Here is a 27,735-nt window from a genome sequence, read left to right as displayed (position 1 = left end):
CTACGGGTCAAATATTGGCTTCAGTTCTTTGAAAGGGGTGAAGTGCTTTCTCTAATCACCCTTGTATCTAGAGGTACCTTGAAAACAAATCATTTGTTTATGATTTGGTTATTATTATCAAGAACAGTCTCTGCAAAAAAAAAGTTTTTTGGTCAATCTTTTTCCCGTAGCTGATACAATGGTATATTTCAAAGTGATATCAGATGAGAAGTTGGTATTTTACTGCTTGTTGCTCATTCCATGTCCTTGTCATTACTCATAACCAAAGTGCAACTGGCATCCAAGCTGTTAGAGTATGCATGTGCCCTATAAACTAGATCATTACTAGCATCTGCCATCACAGCTCTGTAAGCTGTCACGGGAGAAATGTAGTACAAGATAAAGGGGAGATTCTTGTGTATTTTTTGTTTGGTTTCATGTGGGGAGTAGGCGGGTTCCCCGTGGATTTTTGCTTGGTTAAAAATAAAAGGTACCAATCAAAAACTGTCCTCTAGAACGTGAGGGCTTTGGTACCTGGCAGATAATCAAGAAAAGATGTTGTGACTCAATATGGAATAACTACACGTATTCAGCCCCAGGAGTTTCTGTGCGACAGGTAGCTATCTGGGAAATATAAGTGCTCCACAAATATTCTGGGATGCAGCTCTTCCGATATCCTTTCACCACAGAGAAGGAAAGGCCTGAGATTATGATGTTGTCTATCCAACTAGGTTCATACCATTTGGCTTCTTCCTACTCAATCTCGAAAACACACAATCCCTGGTGACAGTCTGTGAGGACTTGGTATGTACCAGGCTCATTGTGTCTTATACTCAGCAAGTCACTGAAACCTCCAAATATGCCTCAAGGCCACAGAAAATGACACAGGGTTAAATATGCCAAGCTTAAACAATAGTTAAAGTATTCCTGATTTTAGAATATTCTATTAGAGATCTTAATGAAGGCAATGGACCTTCACAGCTAACCAAATAATCAGGAAAAAAAAAGCTTTTGATTTATAATGTAAATAAATGAAAACTTTGAAACTGTCTAATTTTCCTCCCCTTCTGAGGATGGATCCTGGCTTTTCTCCAGGGCCCCTGCTAGTTCTCCTAAGTCTTATGTTTGGCATTGCTAGAGCCAAATTTTAGATCACAAGTTTTGATAAATAGCTCACAGTGAGAATAATATTTATCCTTGACAGTGAGCAGGTTTTTATTGCTTCATGTAGGCTTGTGTGCTGGGGAAGATCCAGGGGGTCTTGTGATGGGCAGTGTTAGAGCGGGTCGCAGGATGGTGGAGCAGAAGGAGAAGTCTCACGGAAGAGGTACCCATGCTGATGGAGACTGGCTCATGGAGGTTCATTCTGCTCACCTGGCCCCTTACCTTGAGTGTGGCTGGCTCCTGCCATCTGTGTGAATGATGCCGCTGCCTGGCTTGATTCTCAAAGTGCATCCCTAGGCCTATGGCTGCATCAGCTTTCTGGGAATGTATTCGCTTCCAGCCCAGTCCCTTGGAATTGCAGACCCTGACGTGAGACTGTTAGCCAGCCTTCCAGAGACATCTGATGCCAACTTGGGGGTAAAACTAGGGGCTAGATGACCCAAAATTAGCCTTTCTCCAGACTTTTGTTTCTATTATTAAATGAAATATTCGTAATAAGAAGGTTTATTCTAAGATACCTCTCCAACACAACCCCTGAGCTTCATGTCCCAAGCTCTCACAATCTGGCCAGCTGTGATGCAAATTATATACCTGGCGGTGTCATTTAATGACTGGGAAGACAGACTCTGAAATCCGAATGCCTTTGTTCAAATTCTCTCTCTCTCTCTCTCTCTCTCTCTCTCTCTCTCTCTCTCTCTCTCTCTCTCTCTCTTTTTGCCCTTGCCCTACAAGCTTTTTGCATATATATTATGGTTTCTGACTTTGCATTTTTGTGGGCAGTCTGTGTTTGCCATTATGTTGCTCTCTCTGTTATACATGTATCTTGTGCTTTTTCTTTGGCCCTTTGTTTGTTTGTTGGTTTTGTCCTATTCAGGCTTGTTTTTATTTTATTTTTCTTCTTCTTTTAAATAGATACTTGTTTGTTTTCTAATGAGAGCAAGAAAGGGTGTGTATTTGGATGGGTGGGGAGGATTTGGGTGGAGATGGTGGAGGGGGAACCGTAGTTGGTATATATTAATCACCTAAAGTTGCTATGCACTGAGCTTTTGTGAGTTGGAAGCATAAATAAGATGATGAGGAGCTGATTAGCCTCCAGCACACCGAGCAGAGACTAGGCCCTTAGGAAACACTGACATCAGCTAGCTGCACAGGTGTCTTTTCCTAAAACATTCTGAAACTTTGGAGATGAAGATTACTCCTTTTATCACTTTATATCTCATGCTTGCGTGACAAGTTTTAATACCTATCAAGGGACTGGAGAACTGGCTCAGCTGTGGTTAAGATTACCTATTGCTCCTGCAGAGGACCCAGGTTCAATTCCCAGCACCCACAGGTGGCTCACACCTTTCTGTAACTCCAGCTCTAGGGGCCCTGACATTGCTCCTTTTTTCCCCTTTGAGATGAGGTCTCTCACCGGCCTGGAATTTGCAAGTAGGCTAGACCGGCAGGCCTCCGGGAGCTGCCTGTCTGTGCTGGATTATAAACTTGAGTAACCACTCCCAGCGTTTTCCCAAGGTTCTGCGGATCCAGCTCTGGTTCCTGTGTTTGCAGGGCAAGCACTTTTCCCACTGCACCAGCCAACTCCTCCTGCAGGAACAGCAGTCCTGTTGGGTTAGGGCCCCACCCTTGTGATGTCATTCGAGTTTAATTACTTCCTTCCGTGTTAGGGCTTTGACAGCAAGGATTCGGTCCATTGAGGGTTAGATCATGCCTGGAAGAAAGGTTGGTGGGACCGTGTGCATGTGTGACATTGGCACACTTGTCAAGCATTTGTTCTGCAGAACCACTGCAGTAACTGATGCAAAAAAAGTCTAAATAGATAAAAATCTAAATGTCTACAATAGAAGGGAATGCAAGGTCTATTTTGAAGAGAGCACTCATTTTCATGTATTATGGATGCGTTAGCTCATCTTCAGAGGAAATAAAATCACAGTGATATTTATCCCTGTGGAAGACAGAAAGAAGTGGCCACCTTCGAATTTTTTCTTGCCCAGGGGGTTTCCCCCAGGCACCTGAAGAGGGAGCATGCGCAAAAGGCCAGGGAGCATGCGCAAAAGGCTGTGCAGCCACCTGTGCTCGTTCACTGAGGCCTACTCATTCACCTTCCTGAGCGAAAAAGAGGTGCCCCGACTACCCAGACGTGTGCTGGAACCCTGAGGACTCTTAATAAACCTTGGGATTGGCAAGGGAAAGTGCATGCGCGGTAAATAGTCTGAAATCTGGCCTGTTTGATCCGTGGAAGCCTGGAGGAGCGCTCAGGTCTCAGCTTTCTTCTTTCACACCAGTATTAGGGGAAAGTGGTCGGGTTTGTTTTTCCACCCCTCCCCCTGAGCTCTTGAGGGAAGAGATCACATATCAGAGAGGGTCCTGTGTCTGAGAATCCTCTCAGAGGCCTCAGTGCATTCAAATTTTTATCTTCTGAGTTCAGAAAGAAATAAACACTGGTATGGGGGACAGGATAGGGCTTTTCTCCTTTCTAGGAAAAACTCTGCTGATGGACTGGTGCCTCCAGGCACCCTCTGAAGTGACCGGAGCCCAGACTCACAAAGCTCTTCCAGGTCAGGGAGGCCCTCTCTTTTCTCCTTTCTTCTTGCCCAAAACCCCAGTTGTGCAACCCTGTTTGTTTTGATGGGATTAAAATCTCCAATTCTAAGACTAAACTTCTGTCCTATTGTTTTCCAGATGGGATAAGAGACTTGTAAGACTAGGATATGACATGCAAATTCCGGCATTTACAACCAGGGAGTCTTGGCTTATTTTTCAGAAGAGCAACAAAACCAAATTCCCCCTGTATTCCTTCTCCTGTCCCCAGAGGTCACCAACCAACTCAGGGTCCCCCTGTGGTGACTAGGCTTTGTCCTGTTATCCTGAGTTTTTCCTCCTCTCATTTACTAATATTTATTCTCTGGCAATCACTTGATGTCAAAAATGATAGCACTAGTTATCTGGGGTTAGCCAAGCCACTAGCTGAATTGTTTTTTCTTAATCCCTTCATGGAAACCCTAAGCACTAAATTTTGTTGAAATTTAGGTTTATCAAACATTTAGTAGGGTAAGAGACTGATTTTTCTGACTAATAAAGTAATGGGGAAAGGACACCGTAGTCTGTCCTAATTACTGGGATCCTCCCAATCTGAATATTCACTCTCTCATTTCCATAAGGGGAAAGGAGAATATCAGCTTTATGGGTTTGTTTGTTTGTTTGTTTGTTTGTTTAAATTTTATCTAAAGTAGCAAGTAATATTTTACTTCTCAATGTTTCATTTCCATAGGGCTTTTATACAATGAAGAGAAAAAATTGTGTCTTCCTAGATCAAGCTGAAGGGGATTTCTAAGACCACTAAGCTAGCATACAGTACAGTGTCAGGATGTGTCCACATGTGTAGTTCAGGGTCACAGATCATGGGTCAGGCAGATTATAAAAAGGAGAGAGTGGGGACAAGGCCACAGGATACAGGTCTTCGCATGATACTTTTGCTTGAAGTCACAGCTTCTCATGGGGAAAGAGGGAGTCCTTACCCAGGCCTATGGGAACAGATGTAGGCCAACCATTGTCAGCTCAGTTGTCACTGCCATTGGCATAAGGAAAGGGCCTCACTCTCCCCTCTACACGCAGCCGCACTTCTGAGGCTGCGGTTCCAAGGTACTCCAGGCTCCAGATCTCTCTGGAGGAGTTCTGGTGACCACCAAACCTCCAAGCAGGCTGCTGGCCCACACCATTCTTCTCTTTATGGGAAAAGCCCCTCTGTTCCTCCGTTAGATAAACAGTGGTGGCTAAGTTGACTGGGGTAGGACTGTCATAGTATTTCCTGGTTTTCTTTCATTTCGCTTTCTTTTGCTACCATTTTTTCTTCCTTGCTGGGTGCTCACAGACTTCCAGTCTGCCAGGGAGTCCAGCTTAGCATACCGTGTACATGAGAAACAAGGGCTTTCCATGACCCTCAAAGGCCTGAGCTCATCCTGTCTGCCATGCTACTTCCTTCTCCCTGGTCCTCCCAGGGTATCTGCTCTCTCGGTTATAAGACAGGTCCCCTGCAACCTTGCCTCAGCCTCCCATGTAGAATCTGTTACACACACCTAAAGAACAACCTGAAAGCCACCTTTAGACTGTCAGAATTCTCTTTCCACGGGACATCTTAGCCAGGCCCCTTGTAAATCAGGCAGTCAAACAACCAAGAAAGTAACTAGAGTGGGGACGGTGGCAGCAAGTTTTCAGGTCTCACTCACTGGGCTCATGCATGTCACCTCATTACTGTGACTTTGTCCTAACTGTCATCACTGATGCTACTTGAGTACAAACTCCCTGGATAACTTTGAATCAACCACACTTTGTATTCTGAGACCATTACTTTTGGTTCCAGGGATAGACCTGACTAGGGAGGCAGTGAAAAAGAGACACAGAACATATAAGTATGCTGTCCACTCCCTACACTTGTATTCTTACGTTTTTGTTCTTGAAACTGAGCTGTGGTACCCAGGATAGCCTCAGGTCTAGGTCCTCTAATGCTTAGGAACACATTTTTTTCAGTTGTATGGTTCATTCAACTTCAATTCTTTTAAAGATTTGTTGTGGGGGGAGCGCATGCCACATGTATGTGGTACCGGTGGAAGCCAGAAGAGAACATTGGATTCCCTGGATTGGAGTTGGAAATGGTTGTGAGCTGCCTGAGGTCAGTTCTGCAGGCCCAGCTCATGTCTTCTAGAAGAGCATCAGATGCTCTGCGCCCACTGCACCATCTTCCCAGCCTCTAATCGGTTCAGCCCCTGTGCTCCTGTCCTCCCAAGGACCTAGTACAGCAGGTGCTTGGCTGGGATATAGCCACAAAGTATGACAATACCCCTGTGCTAAAACAGGCTTTTTTCCCTAATCTACTTTATTATGTGGTTTTCAGAATGCAGTTTTGCAGAAAGTGGGATGATGTCAGTGGACAGCCAAAACATGATCTGAGCTCCAGACATAGACTGTTGGTTGATGCTTAAACTTTGAGAAGGTGTTGTGCCCTTGCTAATAGTTGAATTAGGATGTCCACTTCTTGCTGGGCCAGGAATTACGAAGTATTTTAATGATCCATCCATGTTTTCTGATGTTGGTGGGACCACTTTTAAGGGGCTAAAGTTGTCTTAAAGCCTGTAGAACTAACGAGTAGGGCATGATGCCAACACATCACCCATAGTCATGGGATCGTTGATTCATACCTTTGGGAAAGTGTTTTTAAATGCCAGAAACTCTAGATCTCTCATGGCAGTAGCTAAGGTGGAATCTGGATCAAAGAGAAGTTGGCCATGATGGCAAACATGTCCAGGAGAGCTTCGATCCCACATATTCTACCCTGGATTGCGGGACCATGCCACACCCATGCCACACCTCTTCATGAGCAGTCAATGCTGACTTTAATTGTGCAGTGTAGCTTTGGGCATGTTTTGCATCCCTAAGTTGGTAGGGTGATACCTAGTAGTGACAAGGGAAGCACACCCCTCTTCATTTGTGGAGTGGCTTAATTCATCGAGGCTCACCATGTTGCCCTGACTGCTTTGCACAGACCCTTAAGTCGATGTTCTGTTCAAAGCCATCTTAACAACTGGGCAGTTGCTTCTGCCATCAGGTCTCATAGGGTGGCTAACTCGCTGCACATGGCCACTTTATATGACTCCTAGAAGCTTGAAGATGAACTGGGTGGACTCGACAGCTTCCCAGCCCCAGCCCGCTCTTTTGTGACTCTGACTGTGCCCAGGAAAGTGCTGGGAGGGAGGTTTGAAATGAGGTTTATATAAGAAAACACTACATCCACGTGGCCAGATAATAACAGAATCATGGTGACTGCCCATGGAGTTCTGCCCAGTGTTTAGAATAGGAAAACACACAACACACACACACACACATACACACACACACACACATTAAAAAATAGGATCACTCCAGCTTGAGGAAGAACAGTTTCTAGAAGAGGAATTCTTAGAACAAGAATTGCTTTTAGTTGTGGTGTGCAACCGTGTGGTGTTTACACACGAGAAAAAGACCCAGCTTGGGTGGTCACTGTATGAGCAGACTGTGCCCATCCTAGACAGGTGGGTCTTTTTTCTCCACCTGAGGCCCTGTCCCCTTTTGCATGCATCCCTGACACCTGTGCCTCCTTCTCATAAGGTCACCTGCTCAGATGATTGTTCCAAGTCTGGCTCCCTGGCTGAGTTCTAGGTCCACAGAGGCCAGAGTATAAGGATTGCCATCATGTGAATTCATTTCATCCACCTTTTATTAGTAGTTATCCCAATAAACATATCCATTAACAAAAATGTAGAGACAACATCTAAGTGGGAAACAGAAGAGCTGGCTGCTTGTACCACCTCACAAAGGCTAATATTTACACATGTGGCCTCTCTCCCCCTTCTTTTCTCTTCTTTCTTATATTTGCAAAGGATTTGATGGGTTTTATTCAAGATGAACCGCAATAAATTTGGCTACACTTGTTTTGGGACCTAATTAAGACCGACCTGTCTTGAAACAGAGAGCTGTCTCTCCTTTTCCTTTGTTCTCTTGCTATAAACAAGTTAGTTCATGTGCCCCTGTGGGAACTGGAATTAGGCAAGCACCGGAGCTCCCTGAAACTTTCAGCAAGTTTGACTTTCTCAGCTTGGATCTCAAGTCATTAAATATAAGATGAAAGATGAGCCTGACTGGTTTACTCTGTGAGATTGCAGGGGGAAGTCCGTGGGAAGGTAGCCTAAAAGAGCTGGGTTTTGCTCTCCGCAGTAAGTCTCTCTCCTCCTTCAATATTACTTAAAGGACAGTTTGAGAATATGGGGGAGAGTTGGGCTAGAAAAACAGAGTAAACGTATTCGGTCACAATCGGTTCTGTCTGTGATGCACAGCGCAGCTGGCTGTCTGGCACTCTTCACACTTGTCACTATGGATTTGAGACTTGTCCCAGCCTGCTTGACAAGAGCTCCAGGAAGGGGAAATTGGTGTCGGAAAGCAGCCTCCAGTGTGAAGCCTGGGACGTGGTGCCTGCCCCTGACTGAAGGCAAATGAGGGGCCAGGCTGTTGACGCCAAGAGAACGGGTCCTCAAGCCGTTGCTGTGTATATTGCCTGCCTTCTGGATGGCACAGGCCAGTTTGCCATGGCAACTGGTGGGCCTTGTAATCACATGCTTGGATCTGTGGTCCTCCTTACCTTCTTTAGTTTAAAACAAAATCTCATGAATAGCAGTCATCTGTGACAAAATCATTTGCTCATGGGCCATGCATCCAACTACCACAACCCTGGATTGTTTGTAGTTTGTGGACACAGGAAGATTTACAGGGATTCCTCCCCCCCCCATGATGCCTGGAGGGGATGTGGGGAGGGGTCTGAATGAACTCCCACACCGATTTAAATTTGTTCCAAGCAGTTTGCTGTGTCGCTCTGAAAGCATATACCCTCACCTCTGCTGTTTTGGTAAGTGCCTCTGAAGCTCCCGTCCTTAGGTCTATGCAGCAGCTGGCAGCAGCTGGCCATGAGTCCTCTCCTTACCCCAGTGCACCCAGGAGATGTGTTGGCAAGGACAGAGGGAAGCTAGCAAACGGAGTTTCCTCTTCTGCTGGGGTGTGAAAACAGTTCCTCTGAAACTGTACAGCTTCTTTTTTAATTAGCATTTTGGGAAATACAACTGTAGGATTTCAGCTTCACACCCAAGCCCCTGTTCGGGTTCAAATACATTGTGTCAGTGTTGAATGCCTCTGACTATGAATGGCTTTTATGTGTTATCTCCTGCAGGGAGAGGGGGAATGTGTCTAAAAGCCAACAACATTTTCCAGGGATAATTCTTTCATTGTGCTTTACACAGCGAGTCCTCCAGGGGTGTCCTTAAAGATGGGACTGATAGATGGTTGAAAGCAAGAAGCTATTTGCAACATATTTGCCTGCTTGCTATCTGAAAACTGCTCAGTTCAGAAATAGCTAAGGCTTGATTTGATTGCTCAGGAGAATAAAGGCCAATGTACTAACAAAAGGAGAGGGCAAGATGGAACTAACCTTGGCAGAGACATGAGCCAGTAGAGGATCGCATGCAACAGAGCAAAGTTTGAGAGTGTGTGCGGGCTGGCCACCCCATTCCCCGCATGGCTGATCACGGTAGGAATACAAGTGAGAAACTAAATCCTATCAGGTGGGAGGGTGGGCTATGAAAACTACTGTTTGAAAAAAAGGTGGGTGCTATGTATTTGTGTATTCTCATTTGGGGGGAGTTTTGTTTTGTTTTGTTTTGTTTTGTTTTGTTTTGTTTTGTTTTGAGGCAGGGTTTCTCTTTGTAGACCTGGCTGTCCAGGAACTCACTCTGTAGACTAGGTTAGCCCCAAACCAAGAGATCCACCTGCCTCTGACTCCTGAGTGCTGGGATTAAAGGTGTTCACCACCACCACCCAACCTGGATTTGGGTTTTTGGTTTTGTTTTGAGACAGATTTCTCTGAGTAGCCAAGACTGTGCTAGAACTCACTTTCTAGACCAGGCTGGCCTTGAATTCACAGAGATATGCCTTCCTCTGTCTCCCAAGTGCTAGAATTAATGGTATTCCTCAATTCTTACATTTAGTGCAGCAGGGGGTTTTCCATTGATTGACGTGAGTAACCAGTGTGTGCGGTTCCGTTACTCTTGGTGGATTTAGTTCTCTGGCGCAAACAAAGGGAAGGAAGGAAGGAAGGAAGGAAGGAAGGAAGGAAGGAAGGAGAGAGGGAGGAAGGAAGGAAGGAAGGAGAGAGGGAGGAAGGAAGGAAGGAAGGAAGGAAGGAAGGAAGGAGAGAGGGAGGAAGGAAGGAAAGAAGGAAGGAAGGAAGGAAGGAAGGAAGGAAGGAAGGAGAGAGGGAGGAAGGAAGGAAGGAAGGAAGGAAGGAAGGAGAGAGGGAGGAAGGAAGGAAAGAAGGAAGGAAGGAAGGAAGGAAGGAAGGAAGGAAGGAGAGAGGGAGGAAGGAAGGAAGGAAGGAAGGAAGGAAGGAAGGAAGGAAGGGAAAGAGAGAAAGAGAAAGGAAAGAAAGAAAGAAAGAAAGAAAGAAAGAAAGAAAGAAAGAAGGAAGGAAAGAAAAGGAAGGAAGGAAGGAAGGAAGGAAGGAAGGAAGGAAGGAAGGAAGGAAGGAAGGAAGGAAGGAAGGAAGGAAAAGAAGGAAGAAAAAGATTTTCACATTTCTCCAAAAGGAAATGCTTTCTGTCTACCTTAAGCCTCTGTTTGTTCTGCTGAGAGTAAATACTTTCTAAATTAGTAGAAACAAAGTCAGAGGCCATTGAAATCATTTCACTTTACAAATTGCCCTTTGGAAGAAAATTGCCAGGTCAGCTTCTTTGTCTGCCCAAATGTGTGGTCGAACACCGTGTAACCACCATAGGCAGATTTGTAACTGGTGCAGATTTTTAACAAGCATCTGCAGATGGGATTGGTTCATTACCACTCACTTTCAAGAGAAAGTCCGTGTACCCTTCAAAGGGACTTTTAAGCAAATGTAGGCTGTTTGGGATATGCCATTGTCTTTGGTGCTTGCCACATTTTTTTTCCTGCGATGTATTCAGAAAATGTAATAATATTTACTTTGCCTCTGTGTGGGGATCGGGAACTGAGGGAAGGGGCAAGTGGCAATGGGGCCACATAGAATCCTGGGAATAAGACTCCAGAGACCACGCTCAAAAGTGTGGAGCTAACTTTATTATCCGTGTAACAGCCTTGAAGTGATTGAAAGGCCGATCAGACCAGCCATGCTAGTCTCCAGCACCAGTAACAATCGGTCAGGTTGGTGTGACTCTAAGGAAGCCTGGGAGATGAAGGCAGGGTGAGGCCACCTCAGAAGACCTCTGTAAAGAAGGGGAAAGCAGGCAGCACTCTGGCTTTGGATCCATTTTGAGACTTCACTCTTGTGCTAGGAGTTGCTAGTGGATCAACACTGTGTGCAGTGGATCAGGATCTTTCAAGGAGTCGTAGGAATCACTGATGCCTTCCTATGGGCTTCCAAAAGGCTCACCTCAACATTCCCCTATACCTCTATGCCAAAGAGAAAGTTCTAAAAGACTAAACACAAACTGGGAATGTTTTGTGAAAGCCTGCATATCAAAAAAGAGTTGTTTTTGTTGGTTGTCTTAGAAAGTGGAAGCTAACAGCAGTATCTAAAACTGAAAGACAGTCTTCCTACAAGCCCCGCCAGCATTCAGCTGCTATACTTTACATAGAAACTAAGACGAATGCTTTGAAACAGCGCCTGCCATTTCGAGCATCTTCATATCTGAAACCATGATGCAACTTTCTAAAGTTTTCTGGTCCTGTATGACTTGGGGCTGAATCCTTTCTCAAGTCCCCTAACACATGCATTTTCCTGTCCTGCCGTCTCTGGGGTGTCTGTTGGCTACCTTCAGAGTTTGCAAAGTGTTTCAGTGCGGCCATCCCTGAAGCCCTGGCAGCTGCAGTGCACACATTTTCCCTCTCAATATCCCAAACAACTAGACAAAAAGCCTTATAGTCTCATTCCTAACACCCCAGGGTAGTTCTTAGAAGAATGGGCAGGCTAATTCTTGACACAAGAGCAATGACCCTATGGTCCTTCCCATGGGGAGTTACAGTTTTCACTCATGACATCTACCCATACCAAGAAAGACTTGGAATATGTCTCTCTTTTTTTTAAGTGTGTGTGTGTGTGTGTGTGTGTGTGTGTGTGTGTGTTCATTCCTGTATGAGTTCAAATGCATGTGGATGTCAGAGGACCACTCTGGGTGCCATTTCCCAGGCACCTTCCACCTTCCGTGGGAGACAGGGTCTCTTATTAATCTAAAACTTCACCGAGAAGGTGATGGTAGCTGGCCATTGAGGTGTAGGGGTCACCTTCCTCCTCCTCCTCATCATCATCATCATGGCAGTGTATGCATGCGTGTTAGCCCCTCTGCGGAAGCAGCTTGGTTCTCATGCTTGCAAGGCAAACACTTTCCCAGCAGAGCTAGCCATCTCTGTACGCTCAGAGCAGTTTCCAGCACATATGATGCACCCTGATCTCAAAATCTGACTCTGAAAGCGCTGTGAAATCAGAAAGCCACGAGATCTTAAAACATTTGCAGTACTGATATCATGTCCCAAATGGAAAAGTCCAGGTCACAGAACTTCATCTCATACACAGAAGTATGGCAAATGTTGTCTAAAACTAATGTCAACCCATGTGCACAGCTGTATATAGTACATAAATGAACACACGTTTGGACTTGTGTCCTCTGCCCTTGATAGATAATGTGTATACAAATATTTCAAAATCCAAAGACTTCTGAGACCCGAGCAATGCTAAGCATTCAGGTGAGGGATTGTCAGCTTGCAGTGGGACTCCAGGCTGTGGCGGACTCTAGGAAGGGTGACAGTGTTTCCGCTGGTGGAGATTTCCCACACTGCTGACTTTCAGGCCACCTGCTCACCGGAGTTTTCCTCTCTTGTTAGCTTGTGTTCTGGTTGCTATAGATACGTCCAGGTGTGTGATGCTCCTGTGTGCTTCGGTTTCTCATTGCAGATGATGGGGTGGAAAAGTGCCCCCCTCCTGGTTATACAGCCTGGCATCCTTATCCACTAAGGAGGACACATGATTGCACATGACTGATCTTACTGTGTTTGGAGAGAGTTTGCTGAGCAAAACCTATCTTTTGATTGGGTGGTGATACTGGCAAGTGAACTGAGCACTAAGAACTGGCCAGGACAATATGCCTGGGGCTATCGGTGTGTCAGAGGGCTTTTCCTGCTCTACCCACAGAAGGTGGAAGCAAGAGAGCAATTTCCTCCCAGGAGCTATCACCAGTCCAGTGTGTGGATTGTGAGCAGGGAAGGACTGGAATACAAGGCCTTTGTACAGTTTGAGCAGAGCCCAGCTGGGCTGTAAGAAAATGGGACCATGAGGTGAAAGGTGAAAGGCCCCTGGCTCTCCTACCTTAACATGGGACTTTTCCCTCCCCCTTCCTTTCCTCTGTGCTGTTATCCAGCCTTTGGCCCTATATGTTATACATTTGTTAATTCCGTTTTGCAAAAATTATGGTACAGGGATAAATACAGAGATACATAGTGTGTGTGTGTGTGTGTGTGTGTGTTCTGGTCTGAAGGAGAAAGAAAAACATAATTTAAAACTTTAGATTGTACTTTAACCTTTTGTCATTTGTAGGTGTGATGTAGTTGGTTTCAGATACTTGCAAGTTATTTATATGAGAGGACTTTGTACAGGCTGAGGAGCTTCAGAAAACAGGAGCTGTCTCTATACTAGATTATGACTGTTCCACAGAGTGGCCTGGCCTGTACTGCCACTTCGCATCTGTCCCTCAGGGTCATCACTTGTCCACACTCACTTGGGTGAATGCGGCCACACCCAAAGCAGCTAGGCTGTAGTGTTCCTTTTAACCCAGACAGCATCTCTCAGAAATATTAAAAACAGCAACATGTTTGGGGGAGCAGGGAGGACCCAAGGGCGGAAACCTTTTATTAGAAGATGGAAGTAGTTAATTTGATGTCTGACACTGCACATAGAATAGGTATGAACCAATAAACTCCTCTGTTTATTCGTGTCCATCTAGGAGTTTGAAATCTCCGGTGTGGGAGGGTTGCCTATCTCCCTCAGCTCTGACAGGTCAGGGTTTGGAGAGATGAGGAGAACATGAGACTATGCAAAGCTTCCTCTGAGCATAGTAAGTAGCTGTGTGGCCAGTAGGAACAGTGATGGGTGGGGTGGGGTGGAGACTTAGATAGGAACTCATAAGATGGAGAAAATTCCATTAAGTGGAAAGGAAGGTGCATCTGGGCTCCAGGGTGGGACACTGGTGGACAGAGAGGCCACTGTGGCGGTCAGAAAGGACCAGTAAGGCCATTTCCACAGCCTGGGGGCGGGGAGGGGGCTTCCTCCCACAAGGTCTGCTAGCAGCCTGGATTAATGATCCCCATTGACCTGGAGGGTGGGAGAGAGCTATGACCCCCCACACACACACACACATCCCCACACAGACTTGCGCTGCCGTCCGAAGCCATGAGTGGAGAAGCCCATGTGTGCACAGACTCACTCAAAGGAAATGGTAATTAAAACAGATTATCCTGTTACGCTCTTAGCTTCAGCCACCTAGTAGGCATGATGGAGACTGCTGTATTAAAGATGGTCTGTGAGCACTGCTTTTCAGAACCCCAGCTGCAGGCTTTCGGAGGCATGCACAGTGAAAGTGTCTGATCCCTTCAGATCACATGTGAGGCTTCTGCAGATGAGAGAAAGCCAGTCTTGGGTATAGATATGTGAAAGTGAAACTTTATTGAAACTTTGTCTCTAGATAGACATGGCATTTTATCTTATTTTATTGTGTGTATATGTGTGCATGCTTGTGAGATGTGGCATTTTTAAAGAAAAGTGAGTGACCTTAGGGAACTTTAAAATCCCAAATAATTGGAAGTCTAATTCACTGAAATGTAGGAATTGGACTAGTCTGTATTTATTACTTAGTGTTTATGAGATCATAGAACTTTACTGTTTTCCAAAGAAATGCCTGCATGCACATTTTGATTTTAGGCACTTGCCTCCAGACAGAATTCTTAAAACTCTTGTTTAAAGTCTAGTGCAGATGTATTCCTGTAAGACTGCGCTGACTGAAATGTACAGTGTGTAACTAGCAAAGTGAGGTTACCCAGGGCACCCTCGACGAGGCATTAGTCAGTCCCGGACACCCCTTTAAAAGCTCTGTTAAAGTTGTGTGATTCACTTTCACACAAGCTTGTAAATCAGGAAGTGAACTTGAAAATATCTGACCGCCAAAGATCCAGCTCATTTTAATATGGGGCTTGTGGAGAACAGTGGCCTGAGCCAGAAGGTAAAAGCCAGAAGGCTTTCAGACTGTGGGTTGTGCTTGATGCGTACAAAAGAATGGGCGCTGTAGGGTGTCGCTCAGCAAAGTGTGCATTTTCGGCTTAACCACAGTGGGTGTCCATTGTCCTGGTTCTCAATTGAATGATGTCATGTTTCATTTAAGGCTCTCGGTGATGCTGAAGCCTGTGGTCTGTGCACAGGGGGGAAAGGCAGCCAGAAAGTTGCAAATCAGGTTTTTTTGTAAAGCCTTTGTGTTGGGTTTGAGAGATAAAAGCTGACTCATGCAATATTTCAGTGGAAGACGCTGCACAGACTAGTAAAGGCTTCTTGTCTTACCTGACTGGGCGCCCAGTGCGGCCGCTGCAGCTGAAGACAGACTGAGAGCTTCGGCTGCGGAGGGCAGGTAGGTGCTGGTGGAGGTTCTGCAGGGAATGGAGCAGCTGAGGCAGCGGCTGCCACAGAAACTCTCCCGGGCTTCTTTCTGCACAGCACTGTGCAAGGACAGAAACTCGGCTGTTTGCAGCACACGCGTCCCGGTGCAAACGCCATGCCCTGAAGTTATGCGACGATGGAATTCATCCGGACTAGTCCTTCCCAGCCCCTTGCGTCTGAACTGAAGTCTGTATTCACTTGTTTTCTGCTTGTTTGGGTTTCGTTTGGCTTTGATCTTCCCTTAAAGTTGGGATGAAATGACTGGAGAGCTCCTGTTCTTGACTCCGAAGGGAAACTTCCAAGTGGACATTGGATGTTCCACACTTGAATATCCTTTCTTGTTAAGGTTCTGGCAGGCTCAGCTGGGAGGTGGGGGCAAAGTGAATGTTTGCAGACTTCAGGCTTAGCAGCAATGCAGCTTAGCGTGAGGCTCGCGGCAACCAAAGCGGACTAGGAAGAGGCAGGTTGTGTTTGAGTGTGCTATTGGTGGAAAATACTTTTATTAAAAGAAATTCTTGTGATGGAGAGGCAATGGGCTTCTATGGGTATTGCTCTCTGCTAGAATCTAACTTTATACTGTCCTATTAATTAACTCAACTTTGTGATGTTAACGTTTTTAAAAGGTGTATAGATTTAACTCAAATTATATATGAAAATTAAATCATTTTAATTTAAATGGTTTAAATATTTGATACATATGGGGGCTGTGGTTTTAACTTTTTTTATTAAGTGATCTGGGCAGATTTTGAAAGCTACAGTTATTGAAGAAAAGAGACATTTTTATATAAACAGCCAAAGAAAATGATCCATTTCTACCTGGGGAAAAGTCATGGTGATGTTTCACATGGACTTTTTGTGGCAGTAAGTTGGTATCTAAAGGCTAAGTGTGAGATGCCATTGTCCACTCCTCGTTCCTGAGCCATGTATTTTGAATATTCAGTTTCCTCTACCTTTAAGGACCTAAGAGGACCTGACATTTAATTTAACATGGTGCTTTCCAGAAGGATTTATTTACTCTGACCTCTATTGTTAGGCATTTCAATTTCCCTTCCTCCTTTTTCATGAAGAAAGTGTTTAATGTACTTTGGGGAGGGATTTATTTACTGAGTGCTATTGTCAGCCCTTTGGAATTCTCTCCCTTCCTCCTCCTTTTTCTTTAAGAGAATGTCATTTTGCTTTGTGCCTCTTTCCAACTGTGCAGAGATGTTTGTGGACAGAAGTGTGTTCCAGACAGATGAGGTGTGTGTACGTGTGTGTGTGTGTGTGTGTGTGTGTGTGTGTCTGCTGTTCACTTACTGCTTAAGTCCAGGAGTTCCATGCTAACAGGAAAGCCCTATTTAAAGTGAATCTGGAGCTGGTTATTTTTTAATCAAAATTAAAAATACAGGTTGGTAGTTTGTTTGACTCTGGCAAAGTCACTGAAAAACCTTATTAGCTAACACCTGGCATTAGTGCCACACAGGGCATTGTTAGCATGGCGTTGGTACTGGTGCCTGACTGCAGATAGGAACAGGAACTGTGGGCATCAGCCAGCAACCCTCTGGTTACTTCAGGGTTGGAATCGCATCCTGGAGGTTGTATGGGGCCTGGGAAAGCCATCTGGTCCAGCTTTCTCACTTTCTAGGGAAGAACCGATGATCATGGTCAACTAAAAGGACATGGAGCAAATACACACATGCTCTGACCAGAGGAAAATAGCATGTCATAATTTAATTTCCACTCTACCCTTTGATCTCTGTGTCTATGTATAGTGGGGGATAGATTCATACATACCTAAACAGGTACATGCAGACACACATGCCACACCCACACATGATGTAGGCCTGTTGGGTACAGACGCCAAGTGGTCTAGACAAGTAGCTTGGGGTTTGCTCCTTACTTTCTCATCTCCAAGCCTCTTGTTGCCCTAATGGTTATGAGTTCCTGCTGAACACAGTGAGTGACAGACTGGAAATCAGAAACTGTAGTCTCCGTTTCACGGTTCAGCTGTGGAGCACTGTGTACCTAACCTCTGGTTAGTTTGGTTTAGTTTTTATAAAATCTTTTCAACATGATGAAACCCATGAACTTCAGGGACTGGGGTCAAGGGGAGGCTGAGGGAGATGTTGTCACAGACTTGTATGTGGAAGCTGAATCTGCTTGGGTAATTTCTTACCGGAAGCCAGATCACTCCTAAACCTCAGTAGTTGGAAACGGTGATAATCATTTAGAACCTCCCAGGGTACCTGTGCACCAGCAACTCAGGAGACACTTGGTCAAGTGTGTCTGACTTGGGTTCTGTCAGACTGTTACATTGTCTAACATGGCGGGATGCTTGGGCTGAAGCCACAGTGGCGAGGGCTGGAACAGCAGGGGTCTCCGGAGCACCCCTGAACTTCTCAGCGTGTCTCACCGCTTGATGCCCCAGCAGGGCAGCTCCAGGGAGTGAAACTTATTCCTATGGTGGCTTGGAACTGTACCCACCATCTTCCCCCTCAGCCATGCTGGAGGCGCTGGAATCATTCTCCTGTCAGAGGCAAAGTCCCTGGCCCATCTGGGTTCCACTGTGAAGGGAAAAGAATGTGGAGGAAAGACGCCTTGATCAGTAGACTCCCCTGTGGGAAGACATCACTTCAGCTGATGAAAACTTGACCATATATATGTGGCCCTATCTAAAAGCAAAGGAGCCTGGGAAATGTTCTCAGCTGAGGGCAAGTCAGTTTGGGCGGAAAGCAATGGACAGTTCCCACTGTTCCCTAAAGAGAATACAAGTGATAACAAGGCTTACAGGACTCCCCTTAGGTCCCATTTTAACCAGACTGGCTGCATCACCACTCGGCTGAGACAACTGGTCGAAGACATTAGTCGAATTAACCACCCATTCAGTTCCAACAAACAAGGCAGCCATTGTATCTCTTAGTTATCACTGGCTCGTGTCTTAGCCCTTTTGAGCTACTGTAACAAGCTATAAGCTCAGCAAACTATGGTAAAAGGTTCGCTCATGTTTTATTCTATTTCGTGGGATGCCTTTTCACTTCGTGAATTATTCCCCAAATTGTACAGAAGCTTTTTTGTTTGATTTAGTCTTATTGGCCTGGTTGTTGTTGTAGGTTTTGTTTGTTTATTTGTCTGTGTATGTTTTGGTGCCATATCCAAGAAACCAAGGAACCGTTGCTTAGATTCCTGTCAACAAGCATTTTCCCCTGTTTTTCTTCTAAAATTATTATGGTTTAGTGTTTTAAATCTAAGTTTTGTTTTATTTACTTTGGATTGATTTTTCTGTGTATAGTATATAAGAAAAACTGTTTTCATTTTTCTAACTGTAAGGTAAAGTGCCATATGCATGTATGTGCATGTGTGTATGTGTCATGCATGTGTGAAACTGAATATTACTCAGCCATGAGGAAGGACATCCTACCTCTTGTGACATCATGGGTGAGTCTGAGGGACTGTGCTAAGGGAAGTAAGTCAGGCACAAAAGGACAAATACTACATGATACCACTCCCATGAGAAATGCAAAATAATCAAACTCATAGAAGAAAAGCGTGGAAGGGTAGTTACCAGGGACTGGGGAGAGTGAAGGCAGCATGGAATTACTCAGAGGTTCAATTTTCAGTTATGCAAGATGGATAAGAACAGCACAGGCCTATAGTTAATAATTCTATGTTGCATGCCTCAAAATTTGCCAAGAGAGTAGATTTATTTTTAAGGAAAAGGGAGTTTATTTGAGCCATCGCTCATCATTATGGGAAAGTTGGGGTAGCAGGAACTTGATGTTCTAATAAAAAAAAATAGTAAAATAGTAAAGAAGGCCTGAAGAAATTTTGGTAGTGGTTTTTCCAAGAAACTATGTGGAGTGCTTGATGTCACAAACAGCAGTGAAGAGAAACTGGAGTCCTGGGCCCCTTCTACCCTGATAGTGGGGAGGGTCTCAGCCTTGCCTTTCAGCAGGCTCCTTGGGATTTGTAGGCTGGGGAACCCTTGGGCCTTAGTGTGTAAGTGGGTGAAATAAAGGCAGGAAAGTTGAATACCAAAGTCAGCTCAAGAAAAGTTAGAGTCAGCAAGTAGTGCCTTTTGATTCTGATGGTGGCATTTCCAAAGAAAGAAATGAAAATAATGGACATTTGAAGGACAAATAAAGAGAGGCCAAGGATGGGATTGCTTCCCCTACAAAGACTCATTGGGAAGTGAAATGTGTGGAAGCCTGTCTTTTCATTGAGGGTAGCACACAGGAGATAGGATCAGACCAATGAGTACTACTCATTTTCAGAATGGACAAGCCTCCAGCTTCTTACAGGTGCTGCTCCAGCCACTTCCAACAGCGAGCCTGGCCGTGGCCTCCGTGTGGGTAGGACTGGATTATTTCACAGGAGTAATGGTCAAAAGTTCTATCTGTGATGCCCATGAGCTGATGTTTGGCAAGTTCTCCAAAGCTGTCTAGTATTAGCCCTCGCCTCAGGATTTGGGAAGAGAGTGAAGCTCTAGAAGGAATGCAGAGCTGTGTACACATGTTAACCTTTCACTCCAAGGAGAGTAAAGAGGTTTCTGGCAGAGTTTGCCGTCTGGTTCAGTTTGCTGTGGAAAGCAGCCACTCCGCTCTCACGTCACGTCTGTACAGCAGTTCTCTCTCCCTCTCTTTCTCCTTACTCCCAACAATATTTTACATTCATGAATATATTAAAAAAGAAAACATTTCATAAATCATTCCACTCACTGTTATTGGAATAACAATGAATAAGCTGATAAATGTAAATATTTTACCCATTATAATTTTAAGTTATGTGTACATATGTGTCTGTGTGGGGTTCTGTGCACATGTATGTGGATGCCTAGAGTGTCCAGAAAACCCCTGCAGCTGAAGTTACAAGCGGCTGTGAGATACCCAGTGTGGGTACTGGGAACCAAACTCAGGTCTTCTTCAAGAGCAGTTTGTACTTTTAACCACTGAGCCCCTTACACATTAATGTAATTATCTAGATGGTTTCAACATAAGCTTTGCTTAATAAAAATATACATAAGCAATCCATAGGATTTAAAATCTGCTAAGATTTAAAATAATCTAAGACAGCGAGAGACAGCCACAGACAGGCAGTGTGCTCAACTTACTATTTAATCATCTCTTCAAGAACTGGGGATTCCATGAAATAGCAAAGATAACTGGGCCTGTATCTGCAGTCCCCTAGCTGTACTGCAAAATGTCTGTGCTGTTAATTGATCACACTGAGGCCATTACAAGATAACACATGTCCTCGGCCTTAAAGAAACAGATACACTCAGAATTCTATGCTAAGATAATAAATGGTGCTCCTCCTATCCACTGCCCAATGATGGTGGAACATTTGACTGGAAACTTACTATCATGACCAGCCAAGAGCAGAAGGTCAGAATGTTTTGATTGTCAAACAGGTTGTACATGATGCAAATACATGACTTCAGAAGTGATTTCATAAACATGTTGGTAACAGTAATCTGACTCATAAACTCCAACACAGTCTAATGAAACAGCTGTGTATATAAGCAACCAAAGATAGTGCTGTCGAAGTGTTACATAGAAAAGCACGAAATTAGAGGATAAAGTCTGAGCCTTGAAGAGAGTACTGTATCGTACTAGAGCTTTCTATCCCGTGTAAGGCAAATCCACATTTCAAGCAAGATGCGTCATTGCTGTCCAGACTGGGCAGGGAGCAGGTTAATCATGAAAAGACAAATGTACAGAGGCTTCTGTCTGACAAGTTAACTGAAAACATTCTACCCACTGCAGCACTGTGCAAAGCAAAGGCACCTGGGAGGCACCACGAGGCGGCAGTATTTACTTCAGAGAATCATTTGTGCACATATGTATGATATGTGCACATGTGTAAGTCTGTGTAGCTGGCTAGACTGTTTGGTCAGCCAGCCCACGCGCTCCTATCTGTCTCTCCAATGCCGGGATTACAGGTATTCACCCCGGTGCCAGGCTTCGTGCGGTGAATGCTGGCAGTCTGAGCCAGATCTTCATGACTGTATGACCTTACAGCATTTCACCACGCTGTCCAGAGAACTTCCTGAAATGCCCAAAGCCTTGATTTCCATTTTCATCTTATCCACCAGACCCTCCCTTCAACATGTGAAGTCACACAGGCCAGGACATTTAGGCAACTCGCCCAAAGTCACCCAGCGACAGAGTCAAGGTGGAAACAGCTCTTCCTTTCTGATAGTTCTTCTTATCCATGTGCAGATTGACAGGGATATTCTAGAAATGGGTCAAAATAAGTTACCTTTCTACGCTATGTTTCAATGTCATGAGTTTATCGTACCAGATATTTTTAAGGTCTCATTTAAAAAAAATTAATTGAAAGCTGAGAGGCATGGTGAACATCTCAAATCCCAGCACTTTAGAAGCTGAGGCAGGAGTGCCCAAAGCCCAGGCTAGCCTGGGCTACACAGTGAGTACCAGGCCCTATAACACCCTATCTCAAAAAAAAAAATTGAGTATTTCAGATTTTCTTTTTTTGAAACAGTTTTATTATGTAGCCCATGATGGCCTAAAACTATCAATGTAGCATGGGCTGGCCTCAAATTTGAGATCCTCCTGCCGCAGTTCTTCTAAATGCTGACATTGCAAGTTTACACAGGTAACATGTCCCCTGCCATGAAAGTCTCTGAAATCCTATTTGCTAGTAGTGACATTTACAAAGGCAAAACAACACTGGTAAATTTTTGCAAAGGTATTACATTTACCTCACTATTCTAAAGTACCATTTCAACAGATAACCAGATAAAAGTATTAATGAAGTCTTTGAAAATTTGTTCCATACTGTCATTTAAGCCCGGTCTGTGTTCTATACCTTCTACCCACCTCAATTCTGGAAGGCCGCATCTCCGTTGCTCAGTCACCCCACATAGCTAGTGGCTATTATGTTGAGCAGCACAATTTTACAAATATTAATCATTGGATATTTACATTAGAAAGAAGAGTCCAGATGGTAGAAATCTTCAGTTATTTCAAGGGAGGTGAGAGCAAGACTAGACAGTTTTTATGAAGCATTTTGCCTTAAATGAGAAAACTATAATTACCTTCTAAGCCATGAGTCAACATAAAAAATGTTACTCATTAACACGGATAGCCTCAAATTACATGCTATTATTTGGCTTGATTTTAAATGTCTTATTTCTGTCTTCGGCAGTTTTGGATGGTAGTTAGCCAAGTAGGCTAGGCTGAATAACTACAGACACCAAATATCCCTTGCATTCTGTTTAACAAAGTATCTAACTGGCAATTACTCTGGTCCCGAGGGTTTCAATAACCTGATATGAGCATCCCTGGACCAGAACCCACTCACGTTTCTGTTCAAGAGCTACCCAGAAGGGGTCACCTGTACACTTCACTCTTTCCTAGCTTTGAAAATATTTCAAAGGTACTCACATCCATAGCAGCATAACTTAGAATTGAAAACCAATTTCTTCTTCCTTGATCTCTCAGTTTTAGAGTAAAAGTAACTAGAGAAAAGAAATGATAAGAAACGGGTCTCTCTTTTGTATTTGCTCATCTTGGTAATGAGTGCTAAAGATGTTTTATAGACCAGAGAGAAGATAGGAAGTGGAGACTTGCCCTGGAGACCACTCTGTCTCCTCTGTGGGGATTAATTGTTTGACCTAGACCTTTCCAGATGTCCTAGCCTTTGGTATGGAGCATACCTAACTTAGGTTGACCCTAAATCATAGCCTCATTGGACCTTTGGGACCGTAAAGGACCTTTTTTTCCCACGAGAGTGGCCATTCCCTACACTGGGATCAATATTGGGGTCACAATTATAGTGGATACCACCTAAAGAAACCTGACTGCATGTATGCTTTGTAAGTATTAATCTCTCTCTCTCTCTCTCTCTCTCTCTCTCTCTCTCTCTCTCTCTCTCTCTCGCTGTGTGTGTGTGTCTGGGTGGCCTGCAAGCTTGCAGAGATTCTTCTGACTCTACCTTCCATCTTGCTACAGGAGCATCAGGGTTGGAAACACACAATATTGTGTCAACCTTTATGTGGGTTCAGGGATTTGAACTCAGATCCTCACACTGGCACTGCAAGGGTTTATCCCACTGAGCCCTCCCCAGCCCGTCACATTCTAGATTTTCCTAACAGCAGTTCTGAACTTTGGCGAGTGTGTTCTGCAACAAGTATGTCTGAATGCATGGCCGCTTCTCGGATCTTAGCCCACACTCAAGTCGGATCAAGCTTCTTAGGTCAAGTGCATTTTAACTACAAACCAATCCGTGTTTTACAGGCTATAAAGCTGCTACAGAGCAAGCAGAAAGCATATTTCAAAAGCTTTAAAAACTTGGAGCAAACTCATACCATGTGGTGGCGGTCACAGTGGGCACATGCTCATTTCTTATGCATTTCTTACCATTCCTTGTTGTCAGCAAAAGCGAGGACCTCCGTGTCGTAGTTACAATTTTAACATTTGTTTTATAGGTTGGCAGTTATATTTTCTGTGCACATAGTCTAGGGGAAGGATAGGTTCTGAAGGACTTACATTCTAAAAACATTGGTAGCAGCAATTTGATCTTTATTATCAAGTCAAAACAAGCTCACCATCTATATTTTTACTCTGTTCCATCTCTTATCATAAGGTACAAACTGGGAGGGAGGAGGTTGCTGATCCTGCCTTGACAGCTGAAAAAAATAATTTGGATTCTTGCATGTTTCTTAAGAATAATTTTGGAGTGTTCAAGTTCAGGAACAGCCATTTTGAACCCAGGCTGGTTCTCCTCTGCCCCGTGTATTGTCACCTCTCCACTCGGCAGGTGTTGTCTCCCTGTGCTTTCTCACAGCTGTTAATGACCCAGATGTGCTTAATTTTTCTCATCATTTAGTTCCTAATTTAAGGCTGCAGTTTCACGGCTTTTCATGTGGGCTGCTGGAGTTACTCCAGGAGCTCTTAAATATGACAACTGAAGAGATACTACAAAAGCCACGTTTGTCTGTCTTAGGCAGGGCAGTTTCCTTATGGCATTTATTTATGTTTGTTTGAGAGAGAGACGGATGGCCTGCAGGAATCATTCCTCTCCTTTCTTGTGAACCTGGGGATCACAGTCAGGTAGTGAAGCCTTGTGGGAAGTGCCAATACCAGCTGAGCCACCCTGCTGGCCTGGGGGCCAGTTTTAAAGGATGGCTGTGGGCAAAGGCTAAGGCAAGAGATCTGTTTTACATAGGACATGGCTGTTATTATTTCAGTTTGTCCTTTGTGTCTCACTATTAGAAGAAAAAAGGACCCATGAAGCTCTATGCTCAGTGCTGTGTGCGAGTGAAATGCCCGTCATTGTCGCTTAAATGGCGTCTCCATGCCCCGGGCCCCTTATGTAAAAATTACAGCAGAGGACTTAAAATCTAAAACAACCTTTCTCAGGATCCTGTGAGAGGCAGCCTCCTTCCTCAGCACTTGAGAACCGCGTGTGGCACTGGTTAAAGTTGCTGGGTCTCTGTGCCCTTAAGTAGGTAAATCTGGGCGCGTCGGTCAGTTCAGGTGGTCGCACTTAGAAAAATAGCGTGCAATGGGCGTCCTGCTTCTCACAGTTCAGGGTACCCTGGCTCGCTCTGCGATCTGTTGAGTGGCAGATCCAAGGTCAGGAGGCCGGGCCGAGCCTGAGGCTGCCTTTCCGGCAGGCTCGGAGAACAGAGGACAGATGCTCTCCTGAGCGTCTTCGTCTGCCTTTCCTCCGAGCTCACCTGCCACCGCAGGTTAATGACGCTCTCTGCACCTGGGTGGGTCTGACCTGTTTTCCTCCTGCTGAGAGGACCCCACTGACCTTTCTTCTGTCTCTTCTACCCTTCTTCAACGGAAGTAGATGGGCACCACCGGCTGCAACCTGAAGCATCATCAGCTGTAACTCAAGTTCCTGACCCAACGGCCACAGCTGAACCTTCCCAGGGCCCAGAAGCGAAGACCATGGAGCTTTCCGACAGTGACAGACCCATCAGCTTTGGCTCCACCTCATCCTCGGCCTCCTCCAGGGACAGCCATGGCTCCTTTGGCAGCAGAATGACTTTGGTTTCAAATAGCCACTTGGGCTTATTTCACCAGGATAGAGAAGCTGGAGCCATAAAGCTGGAGCTGATTCCAGCTCGGCCGTTTTCGAGCAGCGAGCTGCAGAGGGACAGCGCGTCCGGGCCACAGAACATGGATGAGGGCAGCGAGAGGCAGCCCAGGGCTCCATGGAGAGCGGACGCGAATGGGGGGCCCCAAACCTCGGCGGACTCGGCCACCAGCCCTAAGCTTCTCTATGTGGATAGAGTTGTACAGGAAATCCTGGAGACAGAAAGGACCTACGTGCAAGATTTGAAAAGCATCGTGGAGGTAAGGCAGACTCTAAGGACTTTTTGATTTGCCGAGCAGGAGAAATAGGTTTGCAAAAATATCGAGGAAAGCAAGGGTCTTCGTTTGGGGTTGGGGTGATGCTGTCTATGATGCTGGAGGAGAGTACCAAAACAAATTCGTGTAAGGGAAACCTAATGAAGAACGTTGCCACGTTGTCGATGGGGTAGTTGATATTTGCACAGCGGATCTGTGCCGTAGCAGAGATGATGACACCATTCACACGTTCAGCCAGATACTGTCCTGCAGAGCAGGGTGCCTCTCAGCTAATGAACAGATGATGGGGGGGGGCAGGCTTCTTGTGAACACATGGTAGTTATATCAGAACTCAATGGTCGTCACCTGTACCACAAGTCTCCATGTGTGTCTCTAGACCCGGGGTGGACCTGGCGAAGACCCCCAGCTGCCTCTGTGGATTACCCCAAAGACATCGTTCTGTCCTGGGCCCTCTGTTACTTGGTGTTTAGAGGAGGGAAGTGAAGGAACTGAGTCGGGGGAAGGAGAAGAGTCCTGGGGCTTGTCTTGTTTTTCTATTCACTTTTATAATGAATAATAATTTTGCATAAATTATTGCCAAATTAATTATTTGTATAAATTATTCAATTTGAGCTTGGCTCAGCTTATATGCCAGAGCACATCCCATGGAACTTAAGTTATTAATTTGGTTGTGAGTTATATATCAGTTCCCAGAGGTAGAGTTCAGATGTTAATTCATTCTTTAAAATATTGCTATTTCTAGGGCAACACATATGTTACAAAGTTACTAATTTTCGTGCCTCCTGATGTACCAAATACCTTCAGGTTTTTAGTGGCTAAAGCCTATGTTCTTTTTCTCCTGGCCTTGAACCCCTGAGCTGAAACAATCCCCCTACCTCAGTTTCCCATACTCTGGAACTGACATGTGTGTGCCATGTGCTAGCTTCTGTTTTAAACTTTCAATTGAAAATGTGTTCCAGAGTATTGAGGACTATTTGCTGATGAGCACATTCTCCACCAAATACACACATGCTTACAGCTTTAGAAAAAGACACTCAAAAGCATGATCATGTGTTAAGTTCCACAGAACAGACACTGTATCCTAAAAACAGTCCTGACATCACTCCCAGTAAAAATAGAAAGTTAACTGATGTTCAACCAAAACAATATGTGGACCAAATAAAGACCAAAGTGGTTCAGTTTCTGACTTTCAACCATGATGTCATTTGTACTTGAGAAGAAATACCTGCAAAACTGCCAACAATTTTACAAACTCTCAGGAAACTAATTAAAGTTGTTACTGGTTTGTGCTGGGCTTTTTCTTATCATTTTTTTTAGTAACCTTTTCACCTAATCAAAACTCATCTCACTAAGAGAGGAAACTTAAAATCCTCAACAGTTGTTCCAAGAAGACTCTTGGTCTTGTTTTCTTTTGTCAAGGCTGCTTGATAAGATTTGGGTGAGAAGAAATAAGAGATGAATGAGAGAAACCAGGTGAGGAGAGGTGTTTTTTCCAAGTTTCACCCCATCAATACTGCTTGAAGCTGTCCAAGCTTCCTGTCTTGCTCTGCAGAGTTCTTGGCGAGCTTTTCTCCACAAGGCAAGACAAAGAAGAGGCTCAGCTTTCTGAGCCCAGGTTATGCTTCTGTGCATTAGCAATAGTGGCTCTCCCAGTTGAATGAACTGTTTTGAAGGGATACATTTTGGCTGTATACTATATAAACACAACCTCTATAGCTCAGGTTTAGGTTTTGTCATTAGGATTTGTGAACAGGGAGATTTTGTGGAAGTTATTGATACAGATACTGATTTAAGAGACATTCACAGGGCACAATTTGACTTGTCCCAGCTAACTGATTTCTCAGAAGAGAGGCTTCTAAGCCGGGTAGTTGGGTTGCGCACGCTGGTTATAGGGACAAAGGAAATACCTTCTTCCCCACGTACAGAGACATGGTATTAAACTAATCCAAAACACATAGATGAACTTTTTCTTTCTCTTACTAGACATGGATTCTGTGATGGCATCCACCTGTCATGACTGAATCCTAA

The 27,735-nt window shown here is 44.7% G+C and overlaps 1 protein-coding gene across 11 annotated transcripts in view; it reads left to right on the top strand.

Annotated features, from left to right (window-relative positions):
• The window catches only part of Plekhg1 (pleckstrin homology and RhoGEF domain containing G1), a 208,500-nt gene that overhangs the window by 98,081 nt on the left and 82,684 nt on the right, over positions 1–27,735 (top strand). For 4 of the 11 annotated variants that reach the window (XM_060373155.1, XM_060373157.1, XM_060373156.1 and 1 more), the window contains one exon: positions 25,184–25,692. In XM_060373155.1, coding sequence (XP_060229138.1) covers positions 25,285–25,692 — 408 coding nt within the window. In that variant the 5' untranslated portion in view covers positions 25,184–25,284. Of the gene's footprint in view, positions 1–14,933; positions 14,955–15,049; positions 15,354–15,385; positions 15,569–17,285; positions 17,397–25,180; positions 25,693–27,735 lie in introns of those variants that run through there. The other 7 variants (XM_060373158.1, XM_060373160.1, XM_060373162.1 and 4 more) reach the window with 6 other exon arrangements.

Source organism: Meriones unguiculatus, chromosome 20, assembly GCF_030254825.1.
Source record: "Meriones unguiculatus strain TT.TT164.6M chromosome 20, Bangor_MerUng_6.1, whole genome shotgun sequence".
NCBI classification, from domain to species: domain Eukaryota; kingdom Metazoa; phylum Chordata; class Mammalia; order Rodentia; family Muridae; genus Meriones; species Meriones unguiculatus.
The sequence above is the reverse complement of the archived record's forward strand: the minus strand, read 5'-3'. Positions and strand labels throughout refer to the sequence as shown.